The sequence below is a fragment of the Aotus nancymaae genome, unplaced genomic scaffold, assembly GCF_030222135.1.
Source record: "Aotus nancymaae isolate 86718 unplaced genomic scaffold, 86718_ANA_hifiasm-v0.15.2.pri h1tg000008l, whole genome shotgun sequence".
Lineage (NCBI taxonomy): Eukaryota > Metazoa > Chordata > Mammalia > Primates > Aotidae > Aotus > Aotus nancymaae.
This window is the reverse complement of record NW_026988419.1, coordinates 15,509,122-15,536,726: the sequence shown is the minus strand read 5'-3', so window position 1 is coordinate 15,536,726 and position 27,605 is coordinate 15,509,122. Positions and strand designations below refer to the sequence as shown.

Below are 27,605 nucleotides of genomic sequence, written 5' to 3'. Positions count from 1 at the left end.
GAGTATCAAATGCTCCCTCTGCTGGACAACACCTCAAGCTTGTGCTGAGCCCCAAACCTGCAGTGTCAGTTTCCTCCAAGGTCTGAGTGTAGTGAAGTGGGTTGATGGCCCTTTAAGAGGCACTAGCCAGCTCTGGTTGCCATGGAGACAGCTGCACACAGACCGGGTAGAGGCCCACAGTATGTCCTCCAAAGTTCACTCCACAGGTGGGAAGAGGACTGCTGGTGCTGGAGGCGGGGACCCGCTTCTCCCTTCCAATCCACCTCGGGGTAGTCTTGGAGGGTTCTGTTCTGGGGTGCTGGGGCCGGGACTAAGGTGCCCTGCCTTGCCTCCCTGACCCCTGTCCTTCTCCCCAGCGTCTGCCATCTTAGCCTCTCCTCTTTCTGTAGGCTCCAGAACCAAGGACCACCAACCCTCGGGCGTGGAGGGTCTGCCATTCCCAGAGGCCAATGCCGAAGCCATCAACTTCCTCAGCTCCCTTGGTGAGCTCAGACGGTGTCGCCGATGGGGGTGCGGGGAGGGGTGCAAGTCTGGAGCGGAGGGAAGAGAGAAGGTCCAGTCTCTTCAGTCTTCTCTCTCTCTCTCTCTCTCTCTCTCTCTCTCTCTCTCTCTCTCTCTCTCTTCCTCGATTCTCCTGGGACTCAGAAAATACCTGAGGTCTATTTGTTGACATTCTTCAAGGGAAGGCCCCAGGGACATGGGGACATGGGGGAGGAGTCTTCCCTTGTCCACACCAGTGAGGAAGACTGTGGGATGAGCAGGCAGGTGGGGACAGTGGGGACCCCTGAGGATTGGGGCCCAGGAGCAGGGGCTATATCTGTTCCCACGGGCCCCTCACCCCAGAGTATGAGGAGCTACAGTTGCTGTTCTTCTCTGAGACGCTGGCCATGGTCTCGGACACTGGGGAGCCTCAGGGAGAGCTGACCATTGAGGTGCAGAGGGGGACATACCAGGAAAAACTCGGCCTGCTGACATCCTGCATCTTCGTGCACGCCTTTACCCAAGGCTTCTTGGACAAAATGCTCTGTGGAAATTCCCTCCTGGGTAACATTCCTGCTGCCTGAAGCCCCTCACCCTCTCTGTCCTCCCCGCCTCCCCTCCACCATTCCTAGAATCTTTTTTCAGGACCAACCCCTTGGCTTTGCCTTGGACCAGGACAAGTCACAGGGTGGGGGAGGGGCCAGGGAGTTACCCATGGACTTGGGACGAGGGCATCTCTTACCCATCCTGTAGTTTTTCTGGGACCTTATTACACCTAGTCCTCCAGCCTGGGCCACCACCTTCCCTTCCTTCGGCCTCTGACCCACATCTCCTGTGACTTCAGTGTCTGTGTCCCTGCACCCCAGGTCATCTCTCAGAGAAGCTGGAGCTCATGGAACAGCACAGCCACGAGTTCATCAAGGTACTTCCCAGGGCCCCAGCCTTGACCCAATCCAAGGAAGAAAAGAGAGATTTTGACTTAAAAAACAGCAGCAACAACAAATCAAGAACCCCCTTTCATACACAGTGAAGCTAAAGAATAGCAGTCGTTTTATGAAATATAAAACTCAAAAGTGATGCACTTCACAACACTGATTTGTTGTTATTTTTGTTTTGGGTTTTTTTTGAGACGGAATCTCGCTCTTGTTGCCCAGGCTGGAGTGCAGTGGCGAGATCTTGGCTCACTGCAACCTCCGCCTCCCGGGTTCAAGCGATTCTCCTGTCTCAGCCTCTCGAGTAACTAGCATTACAGGTGCCCACAACCACGCCCATCTAACTTTTACGTTTTAGTAGCGGCGAGGGTGGTTCACCATGTTGGCCAGGCTGGTCGCGAACTCCTTACCTCAGATGATCTACCTTCCTGGGCCTCCCAAAGTGCTAGGATTACAGGCATGAGCCTCTGTACCCGGCCATCAGAACACTGGTTTTAAAAGGGCTGGGCTGGGCACAGGGGCTCACACCTGTAATCCCAGAACTTTGAGAGGCCGAGGCAGGCAGATCACCCTGAGGTTAGGAGTTCAAGACCAGCCTGGCCAACACAGTGAAACCTCATCTTGACTAAAAATATAAAAATTAGCCAGGAGTGGTGGCATGTGCCTATAGTCCCAGCTACTCAGGAGGCTGAGGCAGGAGAATTGCTCAGAAGTGCAGTGGCACAATCTTGGCTCATGGCTACCTCTGGGAGGTAAGATTGTGCCACTGCACTCCCACCTGGGCAACAGAGCAAAACTCTGCCTCAAGAAAAAAAATAATAATAATAATGAGGGTGGGGTGGGTACAATGGCTCAGGCCTATAATCCCAGCACTTTTCCAGGCCAAGATGGGAGGATCCCTTGATCTCAGGAGTTTGAGCCTGGGCAACATGTCGAAACCCACCAAAAATTTTTATAATTTTTGTACAAAAAACACAAAAAGTAGCTGGGTGTAGTGATGTGTACCTGTAGTCCCAGCTACTTGGGAGGTGGAAGTGGAAGTTTCAGTGGCGTCCAGGAGGTCAACCCTGTCTCAAAAAAAAAAAAAGATGGAGGCTGGGTGAAGTGGCTCACACCTGTAATCCCAGCACTTTGGAAGGCTGAGGTGGGCAGATCACGTGAAGTTGGGAGTTCGAGACCAGCCTGACCGGCATGGAGAAACCCCGTCTCTACTAAAAATACAAAATTAGCCAGGTATGGTGGCATGTGCCTGTAATCCCAACTACTCGGGAGGTTGAGGCAGGAGAATCACTGAATCCCGGAGGCAGAGGGTTACGGTGGGCCAAGATGGTGCCATTGCACTCCAGCCTGGGTGACAAGAGCAAATTCCATCTACCCCCAAAAAAAAAAAAGATGGGGATGGTTTTTGTTTTGTTTTTTTTGTTTGTTTGTTTGTTTTTACTTGTCTGGGGATGGTTTTTGTGGGAAGGTTTTTAGACTTGAGTAGTTTCCAGTGTGTAAACAGGTCATGTTCACATTCCACAAGTTAATTAAATGGCTGGGGCTGGGTGTGAGGGGCACAGAGCTGGGGGACTTGGAGGCCAGGTGGGACAGGCCCCTAGGGAAGGCTAGGCTGTGGGAAAGGCCAGCCCACCAGGCCTCCAGGGAGGCACTGGGCTCTCAGGCTGGAGGAGGGCTGGCATAGGCTAGGTTCAGAGTTTGGGTATCAGGAGATCTCAGAGGCAACCTGCTGGCCCTGCGCCCAGCCCACCCCCATCTTTTAAAACCGGTGTTCTGAAGTGCACTGCTTTTGAGCTTTACACTACATCATAACACGACTGCTATTCTTCAGCTTCACTGTGTATGAAAGGGGTTTTTTGGTTTGTTGTTGCTCCTGTTTTTTATTTATTATTATTATTATTTTTTTAAATGAAGTCTTGCTCTTGTCACCCAGGCTGGAGTGCAGTGGTGCGATCTTGGCTCACTGCAACCTCTGCCTTCCGAGTTCAAGCAATTCTCCTACCTCAGCCTCCCAAATAGCTGGGATTACAGATGTGCACCACCACACCTGGCTAAATTTTTTTTTTTTTTGAGACAGACTCTCGCTCCGCTGCCCAGGCTGGAGGGCAGTGGGACGATCTCGGTCACTGTAACATCCGCCTCCCAAGTTCAAACTTTGATTCTTCTCCTTCAGCCTCCAGAGTAGCTGGGACTACAGGTGGGTGCCACCATTCCCAGCTAATTTTTGTATTTTTAATAGAGACGGGATTTCACCATAATGGCCAGGCTGGTCTCAGACTCCTGCCCTTGTGATCCACCCACCTCGGGCTCCCAAAGTGCTGGGATTACAGGCATGAGCCACGGTGCCTGGCCAATTTTTGTATTTTTTGTATTTTTTTTTTTTTTTTTTGAGTCGGAGTTTCGCTCTTGTTACCCAGGCTGGAGTGCAATGGCACGATCTCGGCTCACCGCAACCTCCGCCTCCTGGGTTCAAGCAATTCTCTTGCCTCAGCCTCCTGAGTAGCTGGGATTACAGGCACGCGCCACTATGCCCAGCTAATTTTTTTTGTATTTTTAGTAGAGACGGGGTTTCACCATGTTGACCAGGATTGTCTCGATCTCTTGACCTCATGATCCACCCGCCTCGGCCTCCCAAAGTGCTGGGATTATAGGCGTGAGCCACCACGCCCAGCCTCCAATTTTTGTATTTTTAACGGAGACGGGGTTTTGCCATGTTGATCAGGCTGGTCTCGAACTCCTGACCTCAAGTGATCCACCCGCCTTGGCCTCCCAAAGTGCTGAGATTACAGGTGTGAGCCACCACACTCCGCCCTGCTGCTGTTTTTTTAAATCAAAATCTTTAAACCTCAGTTTTCTTATTAATTAAGAATGGTCAGGTGATTTCTGGGGGACCCATGGAATCCCTGATCATCCCCCGAATGCTCTGGCTCTTAGTTCCTCATCCTCCCCATGGAAAGGAAGACGAATTTACTGAAGGAGGATGATCAGCTGGCTGTGACCAGAAGCATCAAGGAGGGTGAGGTAAGGATGACAGCCAGATGGCAGATGCACTCCACACTGTGAACGCAGAATATCTCAGACAGGTCTCAATCAATTTATTTTGCTAAGGTTAAGGACACACCCATGACACAGCCTCAGGAGGTTCTGAGGACACGTGCCCAAAGTGGTCTGGGCACAGTTTTTTTTTTTTTTTTCTTTTTTTTTTTGAGACAGAGTTTCACTCTTGTTGCAATGGTGCTAATCTCGGCTTCCTACAACCTCCGCCTCCCCATTTCAAGCGTTTCTCCTGCCTCAGCCTCCCAACTAGCTGGGATTACAGATATGTGCCACCATGCCTGGCTAATTTTGTATTTTTTGTTTCGTTTTGTTTTTTGTTTGTTGTTTTGAGAGGGAGTCTTGCTTCTTCGCCCAGGTTGGAGTGCAGTGACACAATCTGGGCTCACTGCAACCTCCGCCTCCTGGGTTCAAGCAATTCTCTGCCTCAGCCTCTCAACTAGCTAGGATTACAGGCACCCACCACCACATCTGGCTAATTTTTTGTATTTTTTGTAGAGATGGGGTTTCACCATTTTGGCCAGGCTGGTCTTGAACTCTTGACCCTGTGATCCACCCACCTCGGCCTCCCAAAGGCTGGGATTACAGGCGTGAGCCACAGCGCCTGGCCTAATTTTGTATTTTTAGTAGAGATGGGTTCCCCATGTTGGTCAGGCTGTTTGTTCTCCAACTCCTGACCTCAGGTGATCCACCGGCCTCGGCCTCAAAAAGTGCTGGGATTACAGGCATGAGCCAGCGCGCCACGAGCCAGCCCACAGCTTGGTTTATACATTTTAGGGAGATATGAGACATCAATCAGCATGTATAGGATGTACATTGGTTCATTGGGAAAGGCAGGACATCTGGAGGCAGGGAGGGGGCTTCCAAATCATAGGTGATAAGAGACATGCTTTGAAGTTTCTGATTCGCCTTTCACTGAATACACAGTTTACATGTGAGAGTTGGGTAGAAGGGTGGTCACTTATGCCTTAGTCTGGCTTAGTGAAACAATAGAGCAGAGGAAGCCATCAGATATGCATTTATCTCATGTGAGCAGAAGGATGACTTTGAGTTCTATCTGTCCTTTGTCCACAAGGAATTTCCTGTGGGCAAACAATGAGGGAGCCATGCAGTTTTATTATCTTAGTAGCTACCTTATTTAGGAATAAAATGGGAGGCAGGTTTGCCTGAAGCAGGTCCTAGCTTGACTTCCCTTTGGCTTAGTGATTTGGGGTACCAAGATTTATTTTTCTTTCACAATGTCCCCTTCAGAACCCTCAGCAGGGACCAGATTAGATCAAGCCAGGGGCCGGGACTGAGGAATCATTAAAAACCATATGCCCGGCTGAAGGCCAGGTGCAGTGACTCACGTCTCTAATCTCAGCACTTTGGGAGGCTGAGGCAGGCGGATCACTTGAGGTCAGGAGTTCAAGACCAATTTGGCCAAAATGGTGAAACCCCATCTCTAAAAAAAATATAAAAATTAGCCAGGTGTAGTGATGTGCACCTGTAGTCCGACCCACTCAGGAGACTTGCTTGAACCCAGGAGACAGAGGTTGCAGTGAGCTGAGATCACACCACTGCACTCCAGCCTGGGCAACAGAGAGAGACTCTGTCTCAAAAAAAAAAATAATAAAGCCCGGGCATGGTGGCTCACACCTGTAATCCCAGCACTTTGGGAGGCCAAGGTAGGCCTATCACCTCAGGTCAGGAGTTCGAGACCAGCCTGGCCAACATGGTAAAACCTCATCTCTACTAAAATTACAAAAATTAGCCAGGCATGGTGGCCTATAATCCCAACTACTTGGGAAGCTGAGGCAGGAGATCCCTTGAACCCAGGAGGCAGAGGTTGTAGTGAACTGAGACCGTGCTATTGTACTCCAGTCTGGGTGACAAAGAGCAAAACTCTGTCTCAAAAAAAAAAAAAAAGGCCGGGTGCGGTGGCTCACATATGTAATCCCAGCACTTTGGGAGGCAGAGGCCAGCGGATCACAATGTCAGGAGTTCTAGACCAGTCTGGCCAACATGGTAAAACCTCATCTCTACCAAAAATACAAAAATTAGCTGGGCGTGGTGGTGGGTTCCTGCAGTCCCAGCTACTCAGGAGGCTGAGGCAGGAGAATCGCTTGAACCCAGGAGGCAGAGGTTGCAGTGAGCTGAGACCACACCATTGCACTCCAGCCTGGTGACAGAGCGAGACTCTGTCTCAAAAAAATATATATATATATATACTCAACACCTGGCTTGCCCACCCCCTGCTGTCCCCTGCACCTTCCTGTTCCAGGTTCCTGACCCTGATCTGTTCTGAACAGGAAGTGAAGACTGCAGTGACTTCTTTCCCCTGGAGCTCAATCAAGGGCTTCGTCTCAGAGGCTGCCAACCTGGTGCTGCTCAGGGTGATGGCCTGGCGGCGGATGGTGCCCAGCAACGCTCGCTTCCTGGCCTTGGACACTGAGGGCAAACTCTGCTATTCCACCTATGTGAGGGGTCTCCCTGGGCAGGGGACTTGGCTTGGGAGCAAACTAGAAAGGGCATGAAAACCACTGAGATGGGGAACAGCTGTGGAGTTAGATGAGGGAGGCGGGTGGGGAGAAAACAGCACAAGTAGGAATGGGGCTTCCAAGGGCAGGAAAGCACGTTTGTCAGGGAGTGAGTGTGGGGCAGATGCAGTGAGAGGGGCTGAGAGGTGGAAACAATTCAGAGAAGCAACGCTTTTGCACAGAAGTCAGTCCAGAAAAGATAAATATAGTGCAGGGCTGATTTTAAAAATACATCATTTAAAAAATACATGGTGGCTCACGCCTGTAATCCTAGCGCTTTGGGAGGCCAAGGTGGGCAGATCACTTGAAGTTAGGAGTTCAAGACCAGCCTGCCCAACATGGTGAAACCCGGTCTCTACTAAAAATACAAAAATTAGCCAGGCGAGGTGGTGGGTACTTGTAACTCCAGTTACTCGGGAGGCTGAGGCAGGAGAATCATTGCTTAAACCTGGGAGGTGGAGGTTGCAGTAAGCTGAGATCACACAACTGCACTCCAGCTTGAGCAACAGCTGTCTCAAAAAAAATCATTTTTTAACTTTAGGAAGTACAACATGTCCAACTGTACTTAAATATTCTTTTATTATTTCTCAACCCCAAAGGGTGTTCCAGTTTTGTTTTTTGTTTTTAACTAAAATTTCAAAATCAGCATGCCTAAGACTTCCTGCAGTAGGTGATTTTAAAGGCTTGCCACTGAACACATGATTTCCAGTGAGATACTTTGGGGGCTGATTTTTTTTTTGAGACAGAGTTTCGCTCTTGTTGCCCAGGCTGGAGTACAATGGTTTGATGTCGGCTCAGCACAACCTCTGCCTCCCAGGTTCAAGTGATTCTCCTGCCTCAGCCTTACAAGTAGCTGGGATTACAGGCATGCACCACCACGCCCAGCTAATTTTTTGCATTTTTAGTAGAGATGGGGTTTCTCCATGTTGCTCAGGCTGGTCTTGAACTCCCGACCTCAGGTGATCCACATGCCTCAGCCTCCCAAAGTGCTGTGATTACAGGCATGAGCCACTGTGCCCAGCCAATTTGTGTTTCTTTGACCACCTTTGTAAATTACATTCCAGGCTTGTCTATCAAAACACACCAGGCAGCAATGCATTTGACATGAACAAGCACAATCCATTCCCCCTGTGTTCTTGAAACATGTGGGTTTTTTTTGTTTTTTTTTTGAGACAGAGTTTCACTTGTTACTCAGGTTGGAGTGCAATGGTGCGATCTCGGCTCACCGCAACCTCTGCCTCCTGGGTTCAAGCAGTTCTCCTGCCTCAGCCTCCCGAGTAGCTGGGACTACAGGCGTGCACCACCATGCCTAGCTAATTTTTGTACTTTTAGTAGATACGGGGTTTCACCATGTTGACCAGGATGGTCTCGATCTCTTAACCTCGTGATCCACCCGCCTTGGCCTCCCAAAGTGCTGGGATTATAGGCGTGAGCCACCTCGCCCGGCCTGAAACATGTGTTTAACACTTTTCTCTTCATGGCTGCAGCCATAACAGGGGTTTAAATTTTAATTACAATAAGGACAGACTGCCAGCAACAGCATGGGTCTGAGGTGGCCACAAATATGTCTGGTGTCACGCCTCTGAGCCTCACTTTGCCTCCACCCACTGGCCCTAGTAGTGTATCCTCCCTCTCTGCCCCCACACCCCTCCCCATACTGCTTCTCATCCCTGTAACAGAATTTCCCAACTAGAAGCACCTGGTCAGCGAGATGGCATGGGAGGGGTCAGGGACAACCTGGAGCTAGTTACCTATGAGGGATCCCTAACTTAGCTTGGAGGTTTGGAGATGCAACCTCAAATGTTGTGGTGAAGATATGAGATGGAGAAAAGGCTAAGGTGAGATGATGCAGAGACCTTGGCGGGCATCCACCTCACCTCCCACCCCCCAATTTTGGCTGTTTCCAGCAAGACCTGGGCTTCCAGACCATCCAGGTGGACCAAAAGCAGGCCGAAGTGTTCATCGTGGAGCAAACTGTCCACTCGGAGGAGGGCATCCCCGTGTCCTGCCAGTACTACCTGCTCTCTGATGGGTGAGCTGCTGATGGTGGGGCGACGGGTGTTGCTGAGCTTGTAGGTGCTCAAGGAGACTGGCTGCTTCTGGGGACACCACCAGGAAGAGCTGCCGTGGAGATGGGAGTGTCCCTCTGCTTTATCCATATCATTCACTCTTTCTTCATTTATTTGCTTGTCCTGTTAACCCTCACAGTGCCTCCCAAACCTTCTCACTGAACACCACAGGCCTGATAGCTAGTGTAGCTACCACTGTGTAAGGGGTAATATTGAGAACATCAAGGTTTGAATGACTGCACATTTGATGAAATCACTGTGCTGGAAGAATTGCCTGTGGCAGGCTGCCGTGCAGTCACCAGCAAAGCACTGCCTCTAAATCACAAGAAAATTCAGGTGGAAGAAAAGAGAGTTGTTGGGTTTTTTTGTTTTTGTTTGTTTGTTTGTTCTGAGACAGAGTCTGGATGAGTTTATTTCTTAAAATTTCAGAATATGGCTGGGCACAGTGGCTCATGCCTGTAATCCCAGCACTTTGGGAGGCGGAGGCAGGCGGATCTCCTGAGGTCAGGAGTTCAAGACCAGACTGACCAACATGGAGAAACCCTGTCTCTACTAAAAATACAAAAAATTAGCCAGGTGTGGTGGCACATGCCTGTAATCCCAGCTACTTGTAAGGCTGAGGCAGGAGAATCACTTGAACCTGTGAGATGGAGATTGTGGTGAGCTGAGATTGTGCCATTGCACTCCAGCCTGGGCAACAAGAGTGAAACGCCATCTCAAAAAAAAAAAAAAAATTTGGAATAGGTATTGACATAATCACTACACTGGGGAAAAAGTAATAAAAACGTTGTTGGCTTTATCTCATAACTTAGTTTGTTTTCGGTTTTGGTGCAATCATAGTCCACAGCAGCCTCCAACTCCTGGGCTTAAGCAATCCTCCTGCTTCAGCCTCCCTAGTAGCTGGGACTACAGGTGTGCACCACAGCTCCAGGCCACTCTTTCTATTTTGAGTGTCACATAGCAGCAGGTTCCATAATCTTTCTTTTGTTTTCTCTTTCTTTCTCTTTCTTTTCTTTCTTTCTTTTTCTTTCTTTCTCCCTCCCTCCTTCCTTTTTTTATTTCTTTCATTCCTTCTTTCTTTCTTGAGATGGAGTCTTGCTCTGTTGCTCAGGCTGGAATGCGGTGGCATGATCTTGGCTAACTGCAACCTCCGCCTCCGGGGTTCAAGTAATTCTCCTGCCTCAGCCTCCCAAGTAGCTTGGACTACAGGTGCCTGCCACCACACCTGGCTAATTTTTTTATTTTTAGTAGAGACAAGGTTTCACCATGTTGGCCAAGCTGGTCTCAAACACCTGACCTCAAGTGACCTGCCCATTTTGGCCTCCCAAAGTGCTGGGATTATAGGCATGAGCCACTGTGACAGGTGTGAGCCACTGTGACAGGCCTCTTTCTCTTTCTGAGACAGACTCGCTATGTTGTCCAGACTGGAGTGCAGTGATGCAATCTTGGCTCACTACAACCTCCACATCCCAGGTTCAAGTGATTCTCATACTTCAGTCACCAAAATAGCTGTGATTACAGGCACCTGCCACCATGTCTGGCTAATTTTTTGTATTTTTAGTAGAGACAGGGTTTCACCATGTTGGCCAGGCTGGTCTCAAATCCCTGACCTCAAGTGATCCACCCATCTCAGCCTCCTAAAAGGCTGGGATTACAGGCGTGAGCCACCGCACCTGGCCAAGTAGGGTCCATGATTTTCTAGTGCTGGATCTAGGACCTCTAAAGATCCTTTTTTAAAAAAAAGAAAAAAAACAGCGGACCTAATACTTGCCAAGCCCTGTGTGTTATTTGGACATCCAGAAATGAACACCACCCAGGAACTCAAAAAATCTGACAAGGAGGTAGAATAGAGGCCTGGGACCGGCTCTCAAGGGGCACTGTCAGGTGGGCGCAATGGCTCATGCATGTAATCCCAGCACTTTGGGAGCCTGAGGCAGATGGATCAGGAAGTTAGGAGTTCAAGACCAGCCTGGCCAAGATGGTGGAACCCCATCTCTACTAAAAATATAAAAATTAGCCAGGCGTGGTGTTGGGTTCCTGTAATCCCAGGTAATCAGGAGACTGAGGCAGAGAATCACTTGAATCCAGGAGGCGGAGTTGCAGTGAGCTGAGATCTTGCCACTGCACTCCAGCTTGGGCAACAGAGTGAGACTACGTCTCAAAAGAAAAAGGGGTGGTACTGTCATTTATGAGTCTGCTTAGGCTGCCATAACGAAATACCACAGGCTGAGTGGCTTCAAGAGAAATGTGTTTGCTCACAGCTCTGGAGGCTGGAAGTCCAAGATCATGGTGCTGTCAGAGTTGGTTTCTGGTGAGGGCTCTCTTCCTAGCCTGCAGACAGCTGCCTTCTTAGTGTGTCCCCACATGGTCTTTCTTCTGTGAGTGAGTGGAGAGACAACTCTCTGGCATCTCCTCCTTATAAAGACACCAATCCTATCTGATTAGGGCCCCACCCTTATGACTGCATGTAAAGGTAATGACCTCCCCAAAGGCCCTACCTCCAACTATCACCACACTGGGGGTTAGATGGAGAATACAGTCCATAGCGGGCGGGCTGGGAAGACTCTCCCTCTCACATGTTCTGTGTTGCACTCCAGGCACCTGGCCAAGAGAATACAAGTGGGCTCCCCAGGGTGCTGCATCATCACCAAGATGCCCATCTTGAGGGAAGTGGGTGAGTGAAGTCCAGGCCTTGGGCAGCACGGGAGAGTGAAGGGGAGTGGGGAAACCTGGGCCTTCCAGGATGCAAGGACTCGACCCAGTGTGCTGTGAACGGGATAGGAGCCTGGAAGCAGCTGCAGAACACCTGCCTTTCAGCTCCTGACCCAGGCACTAAGAGGAGGATCTTTCTTGCTGGGAGCCCCTTCCTGCCACTCTGTCCACGCAGCAGACTCCTGGGGCTCCACCTGAGCCTTCTGTTTGGGTGTTCTCGGGATCCCGCTGGGTATCCAGGGAAGGTTCTGGGGTGGGGACGCCCAGCCTTCCATGTTCCCCACCCAGATGAGATTGAGCCACGCCCCGTGTTTGAGAAGAAGCCTCTAGTGTGGGAGGAGGATATGGAGCTCTATACGAAGTTCCTGGAACGGAAGGTGAGGAGAGGCTACACCGGCCTGGGGTCCCCATTCCCCACTGGGCCTTAAATTCATTATTGATGGGCCAGGCGTGGTGGCTCACGCCTGTAATCCAAGCACTTTGGAGGCCAAGGCAGGCGGATCACCTGAGGTCGGGAGTTCAAGACCAGCCTGACCAACATGGTGAAACTCCGCCTTAAAAAAAAAAAAAAAAAGAAAAGAAAATCGTTATTGATCTCTCTGCACCTGATTGAAATGCACACCCGTAGGGGCTGGAAGCCTCCAGCGCCCCTTAGCTCTCCTTGGAGCGAGTGGGTGGGGGCTCCTGGGACGCGGGGGCCCCGCCCAGCTCAGGCTCGGGCTCTGTCCCCCACCAGGAGGAGCTCCGGCTCGGCCATGCCAGCTATCTGCGGCAGCACCCCGAGGCCCACGCGCTCATCTCCGACTTCCTGCTCTTCCTGCTGCTGCGCCAGCCAGAGGACGTGGTCACCTTTGCCGCCGAGTTCTTCGGCCCCTTCGATCCGCGCCGCCCGTCGTCCCCGGGCTTGGGCTCCTCCAACCTGCCCAGCCCTTTCCGCTCCCTGGAGCCCGAGGGAGACGCCGGCTCCGGTGCGGGCTAGGAGGGGCCCGGGCCGGGCCGGGGCAGGAAGCTGGGCGTCGGGCTGGGACGCGGGCGGGACGCTCCGGGGGCGGGGGGGTGGCGCTTTCCGGGCTGTGGTTTTGGGGTAATAAACGGGGCCCTCCCGCGGCTCCGCAGCGCCTGCCTACAGCTTCCCTGGCTAGCGTCTTGTGTCGCTGGCTAGAAATAGGAACCGTTACCGTCTGTACCTCGAGTGGATTTCAGCTTTTCCTCCTACATGCTGTTTTCATCATTATCCCCATTCTACAGATAAAAACATAGAGGCACAGAAAGTTTAACTTTGGGAGATGGCAGGTGGGGAGGCAGAATTATAACCTGAACGTTGGAGTTCAAAGTCCACAAGGCCGGGGACGGTGGCTTACGCCAGTAATCCCAGCACTTGGGAGGCCAAGGTGGGCGGATCACCTGAGGTCGGGTGTTCGAGACCAGCCTGGCCAACATGGTGAAACCCCGTCTCTACTAAAAATACAAAAATTAGCCGGACGTGGTGGCGCACACCTGTCTTCCCAGCTGCTCAGGAGGCTGAGGCATGAGAATTGCTTGAACCCGGGAGGCTGTGGTTGCAGTGAGCTGAGATGGTGCCATTGCACTCCAGCCTGGGCGCAGAGCAAGACTCCGTGTCAAAAAAAAGAAAAAAACCCTGAGTGCCTTGGCACTCAGATCTTACAGACACCGCAAAGCATAATTGCCCAACCCACCGCCCAAAGGAAAAACAGGCGGAGGAGGGTGGGGGAGGGAGGAGGGCCGACGGGAACACCGCTGGCTTGGCTCAAAACCCCTGATATCTCGCAAACGCAGGCAGCACTCACGCTCCAGCTCCTCCCAGTTCTCACTGACACACAGGAACCCTCAAACTCCAGAGGCGGGAGTCCGAGAGTAAAAAGAATGGGGAGATGATCGTCACATCCTCTGGACTCCTCGTGGAACGTCCGTGCTGGCCAGTGGCTTCTGTTCGGATGCTCAGTAGCAAACATTAGGCAAACTCCCCGGGAGCGGGGTGCAGGCTCTTTCCCTCCCTTGTTCGTTCATCAGACCTGCTGCTGCAGACTCCAGAGACGCTTTGCTCTCTAGTGGACAGTACGACCAGACACCTACATGGCTGGGTGGGATCTGGGGTGGGGGAGGACCCAAGATTCATGGAAAAAAGGCTTCGTGGAGGACTATTGCCCGTCTCCCTTATTTCAAAAGAAACTTTTTTTTTTTTTTTTTTTTTTTTTTTTGAGATAGAGTTTCACTCTTGTTACCCAGGCTGGAGTGCAATGGTGCGATCTAGGCTCACTGAAACCTCCATCTCCCGGGTTCAAGCAATTCTCCTGCCTCAGCCTCCTGACTGGGATTACAGGCGTCTGCCACCACACCCAGCTATTTTTTTTTTTTTTTTTTTTTTGTTTGTTTGTTTGTATTTTTAGAAGAGACAGGGTTTCAGCATGTTGGTCAGGCTGGTCTCAAACTCCTGACCTCGTGATCTGTCTGCCTTGGCCTCTCAAAGTGCTGGGATTATAGGCGTGAGCCACTGCACCCAGCAAGAAACACATGTTCATAAGGTAAAACTTAGGAGAGGGAGATAAACCAAAAGAAGAAAATGAAATCATCTTAATCTGTCTACCTGGAAGCAGCAGCTGCTCACATGCTCTCTACTCTCCCATGCATAAAAGCAGCTGGTGTTTATTGAGTGTTCACTCTGTCAAGCCCTTTTCTAGATTGTTTGATCTGGTCTTTATAACTTCAGGGGACTTTATTTATTTATTTTTGCCTGGGTCTTGCTCTGTCACCCAGACTGAAATGCAGTGGTGCAATGAGTGCTCACTGCAACCTTGACTTCCTGAGCGCAGGTTATCCTTCCACCTCAGCCTTCTGAGTGGCTGGGACTGCAAGCATGCACCACCACACCGGGCTGATTTTTTTTTTCTTTCTTTTTTTAAGAGAGGAATCTCGCTATGTCGCCCAGGCTAGTCTCAAACTCCCGGCCTCCACTGACTCTTCTGCCTTGGTCCTCCAAAGTTCTGGATTACAGGTGTGAGCCACTGCATCCAGCCTCAATTTATTTTTTTTTTTCCTTTTCTTTTTTGCAGAGACTGGTCTCCCTGTGTTGCCCAGGCTGCTCTTGAACTCCTGGGCTCAGGCTATCTACCTCCCTCAGGCTCCCAAAGCACTGAGGTTACAGGCATGAGCCACTGCACACACTTCTATTTTTGCTATCATAAATAGTGCTGCACTGAACATCCTTGTAGTTAAATCTTTGCATATGTCAACAATTGTTTCCTTAAGGATACATTCTGACAAGTGGAATTGCTGAACTAATTTTATTTTTATTTATTTTCATTTATTTTGAGACAGAGTCTTGCTCTCTTGCCCAAGCTGGAGTGCAATGGTGCAATCTCAGCTCACTGCAACCTCCACCTCCCAGGTTCAAGAGATTCTCCTGCCTCAGCTTCCTGAGTAGCTGGAATTACAGATGCCTGCCACAAGCCCAGCTAATTTTTGTATTTTTAGTAGAGACTAGGTTTCACCATGCTGGCAAGGCTGGTCTCGAACTCTTGACCTCAGGAGGTCCGCCTGCCTCAGCCTCCCAAAGTGCTGGGATTACAGGTGTAAGCCACAGCGTCTGGCCTTATTTATTTATTTATTTGTTTATTTAGAGACAGAGTTTTCGCTCTTGTTGCCCAGGCTGGAGTGCAATGGCACAATCTCAGTTCACCACAACCTCAGCCTCCTGGGTTCAAGCGATTCTCCTGCTTCAACTTCCTGAGTAGCTAGAAGGGATTACAGGCATGTGCCACCATGCCTGTCTGATTTTGTTTTTTAGTAGAGACAGGGTTTCTCCATGTTGGTCAGGCTGGTCTTGAACTCTCGACCTCAGATGATCTGCCCACCTCAGCCACCCAAAGTGCCCAAAGTGCTGGGATTACAGGCATGAGCCACTGTGCCTAGCCTGTTGAACTAATTTTAAGGCTTTTATTTTAACATATTGCCAGATTCTACATGGGTTAGGTTTCTATTAAGGGTCAGGTAAAGCATTCCAGGCAGAGCAAATGACACGAGCAAAGGACAGAAAGTGTAATGTGCATCTGTGGTCGAGAGCAGTGGTGCCCAATAGAACTTTCTGCAATGACGGCAAGTTGAGAGTGGGGACTTCCGGGAAGGCCTTTCTAGGGTCTCAGTTGAGCTGGGACCTAAAGGATAAGGAGTCAAACTTGTGAAGAGCTGAGGGAAAAGCCTTCTAGGCAGAGGGAACAGCAAGTGCAAGGCTGTGAGCATGGTATGTTGGGAACAGAAGGCCATTGAGGCTGGAGCATGAAAAAGTAGGAGAAAAGCACACAGTGGCCCGGGTGTGGAAGCTCATGCCTGTAATTCCAGCACTTTGGGAGGCTCAGGCGGGTGGATTACGAGGTCAGGAGCTCAAGACCAGCCTGGCCAAGATAGTGAAAGCCCGTCCCTACTAAAAATACAAAAATTAGCTGGGCGTGGTGGCAGGCACCTGTAATCCCAGCTACTCAGGAGGCTGAGGCAGAAAATTGCTTGAACCCAGAAGGTGGAAGTTGCCATGAGCCGAGATCGCCCCACTACACTGAAGCCTGGGCAACGGAGTGATACTCCGTCCAAAAGAGAGAGAGAGAGAGAGGAGAGAGAGGAAAAGAAAAGAAAAGAAAAGCACTCAGTAACTACTTCAAGATGGGCAGGGCTGGATCACAGAGGGTTGCCCAGGCCCTGGCAAGTTCTCTTCATCCGTGGAGAACTGAAACAGGCTGACCTAACCCCACGCCCCCAGAACATTCCCAGAAAGATCCAGGCTCAGAAAGATCCACAGAGCTCCCTTTAGTCCCAGATACCCTGCAGCAGCTGGAGGAGGATAAGGCAGCAGCTCGTAACACATCCAGGTTCATCCTTCGCTGAGCTCTCTTGCATCAGGCACCTGCAACAGGAAGGAGGAGCCTAGCCACTTCCCTGTCTCCTCTGTGATGTCTATTTCAAAACTGGTTTATTTAAAAATCTTTGTATTTGTTCCCAGAACCACCATGACTCTGTCCTCTTGCTCCATAATACTGACGCACATTTCTCAGCTGGCCGCAGTGACTGAGGCCTGTAATCCCCACACTTTGGGAGCCCGATGCAAGAGATCATGTGAGTCCAGGAGTTCAAGACCAGACTGGGTAACACAACGAGACCCTGTCTCTACAAAAAATACAAAAAATTAGCTGGACATGGTGATGCAAGGCTGTAGTCCCAGCTACTCAGGAGGTCGAGGTGGGAGGATTTCTTGAGCCGAGGAGTTCAAGGTTGCAGTGAGCCATGATTGTGCCACTGCACTCCAGCCTGGGTGACAAAGAGAGAATCTGTCTCTAAAAAAAAAGAAAAAAAAAAAAACCCAGAGATGCATTTCTCAGCATAAAGAAAAAAACACGTTGAGCAATTCTGAAGTGCCAGGCACTGTATCTGGGGATGCTGTGGCCAGCACACAGGCCAGGCGTCAGTTACATGGCCCACAGTCAGCCTAGAGGGAAACTGAGCCCTCAGTAGTCCCATGGGAGAATGTAAATGTACAGGGCATGGGAAGGGCTAAGAAGGGAATCTAGACATGCAGTGTGAGAGTGTCTAATGCAGACTTGACCTAGTCTGGGACTCCAGGGAGGAGGAAGGAAATAAATAGTAATAATGGCCTAGACTCAGTGGCTCACACCTGTAATCCCAGCACTTTGGGAGACCAAGGTCAGATGATTGCTTGAGGCCAGAAGTTGGAGACTGGGCTATGTAGTGAGACCTTGTCTCTACAACAAAACTTATTAATCTATTGAAAGACAGAGACTTGTGTTGTCACTCAGGCTGGAGTACAGTGGCACCATCTCCTCTCACTGCAACCTCTGCCTCCCAGATTCTCCTGCCCCAGCCTCCTAGGTAGCTGGGACAACAGGCATGGGCCACCATACCCAGCTAAATTTTTTTTTCTAAGGACAGAGTTTCACTCTTGTTGCCCAGACTGGAGTGCAATGACATGATCTCAGCTCACCGCAACCTCCCTCTCAAGGTTCAAGTGATTCTCCTGCCTCAGCCTCTGAGGAGCTGGGATTACAGGCATATGCCACCACGCCCAGTTAATTTTTTGAGTTTTTATTAGAGACAGGATTTTTCCATCTTGGTCAGGCTGGTCTGGAACTCTCTCTCTCTCTCTCTTTTTTTTTAATAGCGACGGGGTTCCATCATGTTGGTCAGGCTGGTCTCGAACTCCAAACCTCATAATCCACCTGCCTTGGACTCTCAAAGTGCTGGGATTACAGGCATGAGCCACCGCAACTGGCCTAAAAAATTTATTTTAATTAGCTAGCCACGGCAGCTTGCACCTGTAGTCTCAGCTACTCAGGATGCTGAGGAGACAGGATCCCTTGAGTCCTGAAGTCCAAGGATACAGTAAGTTATGATCATGTTACTGTACTCCAGCCTGGGCAACAGAGTGAGATGCTGTATCTAAAACACAAAATAAAATAAAAATATTTTTTAAAATAGGAATAATATGGCTGGGCATGGTGGCTCACGCCTGTAATCCCAGCACTTTGGGATGCCAAGGCATGTGGATCACAAGGTCAGAAGTTCAAGACTAGCCTGGCCAAGATGGTGAAACACCATCTCTACTAAAAATACAAAAAAATTGGCCAGGTGTGGTGGTGGGTGGCTATAATCCCAGCTACTGGGGAGGCTGAGGCAGAGAATTGCTTGAACCGGGGAGGCAGAGGTTGCACTGAGCTGAAATCGTCCCATTGCACTCCAGCCTGGGCGACAGAGCAAGACTCTGTCTCAAAAATAAAAAAACTAGTAACAATATTAAGAGCAAGCCCATAATTCATGTGATTCTCACAGTATCCATATGAGATGGCTTCTATTACTATTCCCATGTTACAGATGAGGAAGAGTTGAAGGCTCAAGGCCACACAGTGGTTAGTGGGAGAGCCAGAATTTGGACTCAGAGCGTCTGGCTCCAGAGCCCACGTGCCAATCCACTCTCCTAAACAGATCAAATGTGGCTCTCTGGAGGCAGATCCTAGAGAAAGAAGAGTCACCTTCCTGCTTTAATCCATGCAGAGTACACTTGACTTCACACTGTCTTTCTCCTTCCCCAGGCGCCCAGAAACGAGTGCATTGTTTGTCACCACCAGCGGCCTCATTGTGATGGATTTGGTTGCCTGGGTAGAAGAGGAGGGCATTGTGCTAAGGGAGCACATAGCCCAACGTGGGAGAGATCAAGGATGGCTTCCTGGAGGAGGTCACACCAGAACTGAATGCTGAAGGACAAGAAGTCATTCACCAGGCCAAGGTGTAGAGATTGTTTCAGGAGGAAGCAGCATTTGCAAAGGCCTAGAGATGAGAGGGAGGGAGTACTGGATGTCTGAGCTACTGCAAGAACTCAGGAGAAGATAGTTAAGACTACAGGAGCCCCACTAAAGCATTGCCTGCTGCCCCAGGGACTGAGAGACTCTGGAAGTGGGTTAGGCAAATGTCCAAACGCCTACACGTGTGTGTGTGTGTGTGTGTGTGTGTGTGTGTGTGTGTGTTCCCTCCCACAAAAAGCCTTAATGAGAGTAGATAAGCTAAGAGCAATGCTACAGATGGAGTCCTACAAGAAGCGTAGCATTTCGACATCCAGCTAGATAAAATAAAAAGCCAAGACCGGAGGGTCCCTGGAAGGTGCATACCTGGCCTTTTGAATCTATCAGGCTCTTCCTTTAATAATCCGCTATTCCAACACCACCATCAGAAAATCCGTTCTTGTTCAGTTGGATGGTTTTCTCGCTCTCTTTTTTTTTGTAAATGTTTTTAAATTTTTTGAGACAGAGTCTCACTCTGTTACCCAGGCTGGAGTGCAGTGGCGCAATCTCAGCTCACTGCAACCTCTGCCCCCTGGGTTCAAGCGATTCTCCTGCCTCAGCCTCCCAAGTAGCTGGGACTGCAGGCACCTGCCACCATGCCCAGCTAATTTTTGTATTTTTAGTAGAAACGGGGTTACACCATATTGACCACACTGCTCTCAAACTCCTAGCCTTGTGATCCGCCCGCCTCAGCCTACCAAAGTGTTGGGATTACAGGCGTGAGCCACCGCACCTGGCTGACCCATTTTGTTTTATGATATGCCATCATGTGTCACTAAATGACAGGGCTATGTTCTAAGGAATGTGTCGTTAGAAGGTTTTGCCATTGTGTAAGCATCACAGAGTGTTTACATACACAAACCTAGATGGTACAGCTTGCTACACACCTAGCCTGTATGGTATAACCCACTGCTCCTAGGCTAAAAATGTGTATAGTATGCTATTTTACTGAATACTACAGGCAATTATAACACAATGGTAAGTAGTTGTGTATCTAAATATATCTAAGCATAGAAAAGGTACAGTGAAAATACATTAGCCAGGCTGGTGTGGTGGCTCACACCTATAATCCCAGCACTTGGGGAGGCCGAGGTCAGCAGATCGCGAGGTCAGGAGTTTGAGGCCAGCTTGGCCAACATGGTGAAACTGTCTCTCTACTAAAAATACAAAAATTAGCTGGGCATGGTAGCACACCCTTGTTGTCCAGGCTGGAGTGCAATGGCATGATCTTGGCTTACCGCAGCCTCTGCCTTCTGAGTTCAAGTGATTCTCCTGCCTCAGTCTCCTGAGTAGCTGGGATTACAGGCGCCTGCCACTGTGACTGGCTAATTTTTCTATTTTTAGTAGAAACAGGGGTTCACCATCTTGGCCAGGCTGGTCTTGAACTTCTGACCTTTTGATCCACTCTTTGAGAGGCCTTGGCCTCTCAAAGTGCTGAGATTACAGGCGTGAGCCACTGCACCCACCCCTCCAAGCCTCTTTTAGAGGACACCGATCTCATTCATGAAAGCAGAGCCCTCGAGACCTGATCACCTCCCAAAGATCCCCCTCTTAATAGTATCACCTTATGGGGCAGGTTTCAACATAGGAAATTGAGGGTAGGGCACAGACATTCAGACCATGGTAGCAGGCACATCTGAGAATTAAACCATCATGAGCAGCAATATTTGTAACATCTGGAGTTCTGAGAAACTGACAGTGACCAACAAAATGTTGGAACTCAATTTGCAGAACAACTGACTGCACAGTGCTAGGTGCATTTCTTGTGCCTCCCCTTTATCTTAAGGTAAATACTCTTATTATCCCCATTTTACAGGTGAGAATACTGAGGGACTAAAAAACTTGCCTAAGTAGACCAGGTGCAGTGGCTCACCCCTGTAATCCTAGCACTTTGGAAGGCTGAAGCGGGTGGATCACCTGAGATCAGGAGTTCGAGACTAGCCTGACCAACATGGAGAAACCCCATCTCTACTAAAAATACAAAAAAAAAAAAATTAGCCAGGCATGGTAGTGGGCACCTATAATCCCAGCTACTTGGGAGGCTGAGGCAGGAGAATCTCTTGAACCCAGGAGGCAGAGGTTGCAGTGAGCCAAGATGCAAAGTGTTGGAATTACAGGTGTGGGCCACCGCCCCTGGCCATTTCCAGTATTTTTTTTATCATCACAAGCAAACACTCTGTCCCCACTAAACAATAATGCCCATTCCACTCTTCCCCTGGCCTCTAGCAACTATCATTCTACTTTCTATCCCTATAAATTTGCCCATTCTGGGCACCCCATATAAATGGAATCATATAACATTTGTCACATTTGTCCTTTGTTTTTTTGGTTCCTTTTTTGGAGACGGAGTTTCACTTTTGTCACCCAGGCTGGAGTGCAATGTTGAGATCTTGGCTCACCTCAACCTCTGCCTCCCAGGTTCAAGCAATTCTCCTGCCTCACCCTCCCAAGCAGCTGGGATTACAGGCACCTGCCACCATGTCTGGCTAAATTTGTATTTTTAGTAGAAACAGGGTTTCTCCATGTTGGTCAGGCTGGTCTCAAACTCCTGACCTCAGGTGATCCGCCCACCATGGCCTCCCAAAGTTCTGGGATTACAGGTGTGAGTCACTGGGGGCAGCCACATTTGTCCTTTTGTGCCTGGCTTGTTTCACTTAACAATATCTGCAGGATTCAACAATGTTGTGGCATGTATCAGGATTTCATTCCTTTCTAAGGCTGAATAATAGCCCATATTATGTATATTACACGTTCTGTTTATTCATCTGCTGATGGACACTGGATAATTTCCATCTGTTGGCTGCTGTGAATAATGTTGCTGTGAACATGCGAACATGCGTGTACAAATGTTTGTTTGAATCCCTGCTTTCAATACAACCAGGATATTGACATTGACACAATCCTATCGATGTTTTTCAGATCTCCCCACTTTTTCTTTCACTCATCTTTGTGTATGTGTGTGTGCATGCGTGAATGTGGGTATATTCAGTTCTGTAAAGTTTTATCATATGTGGTTTCTGTCTCCACCACCATCGTCAAGACACTGAAAACTCCCGAAACCACAAGGATCCCTCGAGTCACTCCTTTATAACCACACACACCGCCTCCTCACCCATGCCTAACCCCTGGGAACTACTAATCTGATTGTCATTTCTAAAATTTTGTCATTGCAAATGTGTTACATAAATGTAATAATATAGAGGCCGGGCGCGGTGGCTCACGCCTATAATCCCAGCACTTTGGGAAGCCGAGGCAGGTGGATCACGAGGTCAAGAGATCGAGACCATCCTGGTCAACAAGGTGAAACCCCGTCTCTACTAAAAAATACAAAAAATTAGCTGGGCATGGTGGCGCAGGCCTGTAGTCCCAGCTACTCGGGAGGCTGAGGCAGGAGAATTGCTTGAACCCAGGAGGTGGAGGTTGCGGTGAGCCGAGATTGCGCCATTGCACTCCAGCCTGGGTAACAAGAGCGAAACTCCGTCTCAAAAAAAAAAAAATGTAATAATACAGTATGTAGCCATTTGAGATTGACTTTTTTTTTTTTTTACTCAGAACAATTTCCTGAAGATTCATCCATTTTGCTGTCCGTATCAGTATTTTGTTCTTTTTTTTTTCAGACGGAGTCTTGCTCTATCGCACGGGCTAGAGTACAGTGGCATGATCTCAGCTCACTGCAACCTCTACCTGTTGGGTTCAAGCGATTCTCCTGCCTCAGCCTCCCAAGTAGCTGGGATTACCAGCGACTACTACCACACCTGGCTAATTTTTGTATTTTTAGTAGAGGCAGGGTTTCACCATCTTGGCCAGGCTGGTCTCGAACTTTTGACCTCGTGATCCACCCGCCTCAGCCTCCCAAAGAGCTGGGATTACAGGTGTGAGCCACCGCACCCGGCCAATATTTTGTTCTTAATATTGCTGAGTAGTAATCGATAGTATATGTGTAGTGCAGGAACATTTAGGATGGTTCCAGTTTGGTCTATTACAAATAAAGCTGCTGTAAACATTCACATACATGTGGGAGTTTTTTTTTTTAACTGTAATTTTTCACTGTTTGGTTTCTGATTTTTTTTTTTTTTTTAATTCAAAGTTAGGATTTCCCATGATTGCCAGGCTCGTCTTGAACTGACCTCAGGTGATCCACCCACCTCGACCTCCCAAAGTGCTAGGATTACAGATGTGAGCCAGGCTGAGTGCAGTGGTGCAATCACGGCTCACTGCAGTCTCCACCTCCCAGGCTCAAATGCTCCTCCCACCACAGCCTCCAGGGTAGCTGGGACTACAGACGCATGCCACTATACTCAGCTAATCTTTATATTTTTTGTAGAGATGGGAGTCTCATTCTGCTGCCCAGTCTGTTCTCAAACTCCTGGGCTCAAGCAATCTACCCACCTTGGCCTCCCAAAGTGCTGGGATTGTCAGCGTGAGCACTGTACCTGGCCTCATGTACAAGTGTTTCTGTGAACATAAGTTTTGATTTCTCTGGGATAAATGCCCAGGAGTGTATTCTGTGGGATAGATGCACCATAGTTTGACTAACCATTCCTTTGTTGAAGGACATCTGGGTTGTTTCCAGTTTGGGCTACTACAAATAAAGATGCTATAAAAATTTGTGCACAGATTTTCGTGTGAACATAAATCATCATTTCTCTGGGAAATGTGCCAAGGAATGCAATTGCTAAGTTGTATTGTAGTTGCACGTTTAGGGTTTTTTTTTTTTTTTTTTGAGACAGAATCTCTCTCTGTCATCCATGCTGGAGTGCAGTAGCGTGATCTTGGCTCACTGCAACCTCCGCCTCCTGGGTTTAAGCGATTCTCCTGCCTCAGCCTCCTGAGTAGTTTGGATTACAGGTACCTGCCACCACATCTGGCTAATTTTTATATTTTTAGTAGAGACAGGGTTTCACCATGTTGGCCAGGCTGGTCTGGAACTCCTGACCTCAAGTGATCCACCCGCTTCAGCCTCCTAAAGTGCTACAGGTGTGAGCCATCGCACCTGACCACATGTTTGGTTTTAAGAAATTTACAGCGGCTGCATGTGGCGGCTCATTCCTGTAATCCTGGCACTTTGAGAGGACCAGGTAGGAGGATCGCTTGAGCCCAGGAGTTCAAGACCAGCCTGGGTAACATAACAAGATCCTGTCTCTACAATAAATAGACAAATAAGCTGAGTATGGTGGTGTATGCCTATAGTCCCAGCTACTTGGGAGGCCAAAGTGGGAAGATTACTTGAGCCCGGGAGTTTGAGGTTACAGTGAGCTATGATTGTGCCACAGCACTCCAATCTGGACAACAAAACAAGACCCTGTCACTAAAAAATAAAATAAAATAAAATAATAATTAAAAATTAAATAATTCCACAGAAACTGGATAACAAAAAATAAATAAATAAAATAAAAATAAAAAATTTTAGACCCAGGCATGGTGGCTCACACCTGTAATCCCAGCACTTTGGAAGGCCAAGGCAGGCGGATCACCTGAGGTCAGGAGTTTGAGACCAGTCTGGCCAACATAGTGAAACCCTGTCTCTACTACAAATACAAAAACTAGCTGGGCGTGGTAGTGCACGCCTGTACTCCCAGGTACTTGGGAGGGTGAGGCAAGAGAATTGCTGGAACCCACGAGGCGGAGGTTGCAGTGAGCCAAGATCTCACCATTGCACTCCAGCCTGGGCCACAGAGCAAGACTCCGTCTCCAAAAAAAAACAAATTAAAAAGAAACTTTTATAAATTTTTTCAGACTAACTATCATTTTATGGTCTCATGAGCAACACATGAGTGATCTAGTTTCTCCATATCTTTGCTAACATTTGGTGTGGTCACTATTTTTTTTTTAATTAATTAATTTTTTTTTTTTTTTGAAATGGAGTCTTGCTCTTGTCGCCTAAGCTGGAGTGCAGTGGCGCCATCTCGACTTACTGCAATCTCTGCTTCCTGGGTTCAAGCAATTCTCCTGCTTCAGCCTCCCACGTGGCCAGGATTACAGGCACCCGCCACCATGCCCAGCTAATTTTTTTTTTTTTTGAGATGGAGTCTCACTCTGTCGCCAAGCTGGAGTGCAGTGGGGTGATCTGGGCTCGCCGCAACCTCCACCTGCCGGGTTCAAGCAATTCTCCTGCCTCAGCCTCCTGAGCAGCTGGGATTACAGGTGCGTACCACCACACCCAGCTAATTTTTGTATTTTTGTTTTTAGTAAAGATAGGGTTTCGCCATGTTTGTCAGGCTTGTCTTGAACTCCTGACCTCGTGATCTGCCCGCCTCAGCCTCCCAAAGTGCTGGGATTACAGGCGTAAGCCACTTCACACTGCTGTATTTTTAGTAGAGACGGGCTTTCACCATGTTGGCCAGGATGGTCTCTATCTCCTGACCTCCTGTGATTCACCTGCCTTGGCCTCCCAAAATGCTGTGCTAGGATTACAGCCTGCAACCTCTGCCTCTTGGGTTCAAATGATTCTCCAGCCTCAGCCTCCTGAGTAGCTGGGATTTCAGGCACCTGCCACCACACCCAGCTAATTTTGTATTTTTAGTAGAGATGGGGTTTTGTCATGTTGGCCAGGCTTGTCTCGAACTCCTGACCTCAGGTGATCCACCTGCCTCGGCCTCCCAAAGTGCTGGGATTACAGGCATGAGCCACCGCACCCAGTCTGTTGAATTTTAAGATATTTTTATATTTCTAGATACTAGACCTTTGTCAGATATGTAACTTGCAAATATGTCATCCAAGTCTGTATCCTGTCTTTTCATCTTCGTAGCAGAGTCTTTCACCAAGCAAAAGCTTTTAATTGGTTTTTAATTTTGATGAGGTTCAATTTATCAAGTTTTCCCTTTATGAAGATCACGGTCTTCATATCAAGTCTATGAAGTCTTTGTCTAGTCCTAGATCCTAAAGATTTTCTCCGATGTTTTTAACATTTTATATTTAGCGATATATGGAATTTTGAGTGAATTAGACATCATGGACTGTCACCCCAAACATGCAAGGTTTAGCATTCAGCAACAGCTCCAGATCCAAGGGGAAGCCCATGCAGATTTATTATTTATTTATTTATTTATTTATTTTGAGACCGAGTTTCTCTCTTGTTGCCCAGGCTGGAGTGCAGTGGTGAGATCTTGGCTCACTACAACCTCTGCCTCCTGGGTTCAAGTGGTTTTCCTGCCTCAGTCTCCCAAGTAGCTGGGATTACAGGCATGTGCCACCACACTTAACTAATTTTGTATTTTTAGTGGAGGCGGGATTTCTTCAGGTTGGTCAGGCTGATCTTGAATTCCCAACCTCAGGTGATCCACCCACCTCAGGCTCCCAAGGTGCTGGGATTACAGGCGTGAGCCACTGCGCCCGGCCCCATGCCGATTTCTTTAGCTCTTCATGTAGTTTCCTACTCTCTGGTATGTAGCCTAGGATCTCTGCTCTTAACTATTACACTATATTGCCTCTTTTGAATTTTTGTTTTTTTTGAGATGGAGTCTTGCTCTGTCACCCAGGCTGGAGTGCAGTGGCACAATCTCGGCTCACTGCAACCTCTGCCTCCCAGATTCAAATGATTCTCCTGCCTCAGCCTTTTGAGTAGCTGAGCTTACAGGAGTGTGCAACCATGCCGGGCTAATTTTTGTATTTTTAGTAGCGACGGGGGGGTTTTACCATGTTGGTCAGGCTGGTCTTGAACTCCTGACCCTGCGATCTGCCCACCTCGGCCTCCCAAAGTGCTGGGATTACAAGTGTGAGCCACAGCACCTGGCCTATTGCCGCTTCTTTAAGTTAGAGGTTGTGCAGGGTATTAATCAATGGCTAATCAATTACACTTACTGAGTTCCTGACTTAGGAAAGGTCCCACAAAAGATACAAAAAGGGAAGACATTCCAGCCTCAACCCCAGTTATCCCCATATGAGCTCAAAACAGTGGTTAGGAAATCCATGCAAACCTCTGAGGCAAGGGATGGTGACAGTACCATGAGCAATAGGATTGCACAGTGAGTGACAAACCACAACGCTGCTGTCGCCTCACTGAACCCATCATTCATCCCTCTTCCCACACCTCTATAGTTCCTCCAGCCTCTTCCATCCATGAGGAACTGTAAAATTGGCTGCTTCTCCCACCCTAGCCTCCCAAACTTCATCTAAGTTTTTGACTGGGTCAGGCAAGGTGACTCAACCCTGTAATCCCAGCACTTTGGGAGTCTGAGCCCAGGAGTTTGAGATCAGCCTAGGCAACATTTTCAAACCATGTCTCTACAAAAATTAGCCAGGCTTGGTGGCATGTGCCTATAGTCCCAGCTACTCAGGAGGCTGAGCCTGGGAGTTTGAGGTTACAGTGAGCCATGATCATGCCACTGCACTCCAGCCTGGGTGACAGAGTGAGACTCTGACTCAAAAAAAAAAAAAGTTTTTGACTCAACATAGGGATAAATTATAACCCAGGTCAAATCTGGGCCTGAAAACCTCTCTAGAAGGAAAAACTCTGTTTCTCTACTCTCAGCACTTCTGACACCA

General features: G+C 48.9%; 1 protein-coding gene and 1 long non-coding RNA gene across 2 annotated transcripts; one reads left to right on the top strand and one right to left on the bottom strand.

Annotated features, from left to right (window-relative positions):
• The first annotated feature begins 142 nt into the window (after window positions 1-142).
• CATIP (ciliogenesis associated TTC17 interacting protein) lies at window positions 143-13,015 on the top strand. The gene is made up of 10 exons (XM_012445887.2): window positions 143-206; window positions 390-482; window positions 844-1,044; window positions 1,347-1,402; window positions 4,347-4,433; window positions 6,758-6,925; window positions 8,893-9,017; window positions 11,652-11,728; window positions 12,055-12,143; window positions 12,503-13,015. The coding sequence occupies exons 1-10, from the start codon at window positions 182-184 to the stop codon at window positions 12,743-12,745; spliced, it is 1,164 nt and encodes a 387-aa protein (XP_012301310.2). The 5' UTR covers window positions 143-181; the 3' UTR covers window positions 12,746-13,015.
• Window positions 11,286-12,682, bottom strand: LOC105712725 (uncharacterized). Its single transcript, XR_001106393.2, has 3 exons — window positions 12,372-12,682; window positions 11,553-11,655; window positions 11,286-11,427 (listed from the first exon to the last, which is right to left on the bottom strand). It is a non-coding gene; the product is annotated as an uncharacterized LOC105712725 (long non-coding RNA).
• Window positions 13,016-27,605: the final 14,590 nt, after the last annotated feature.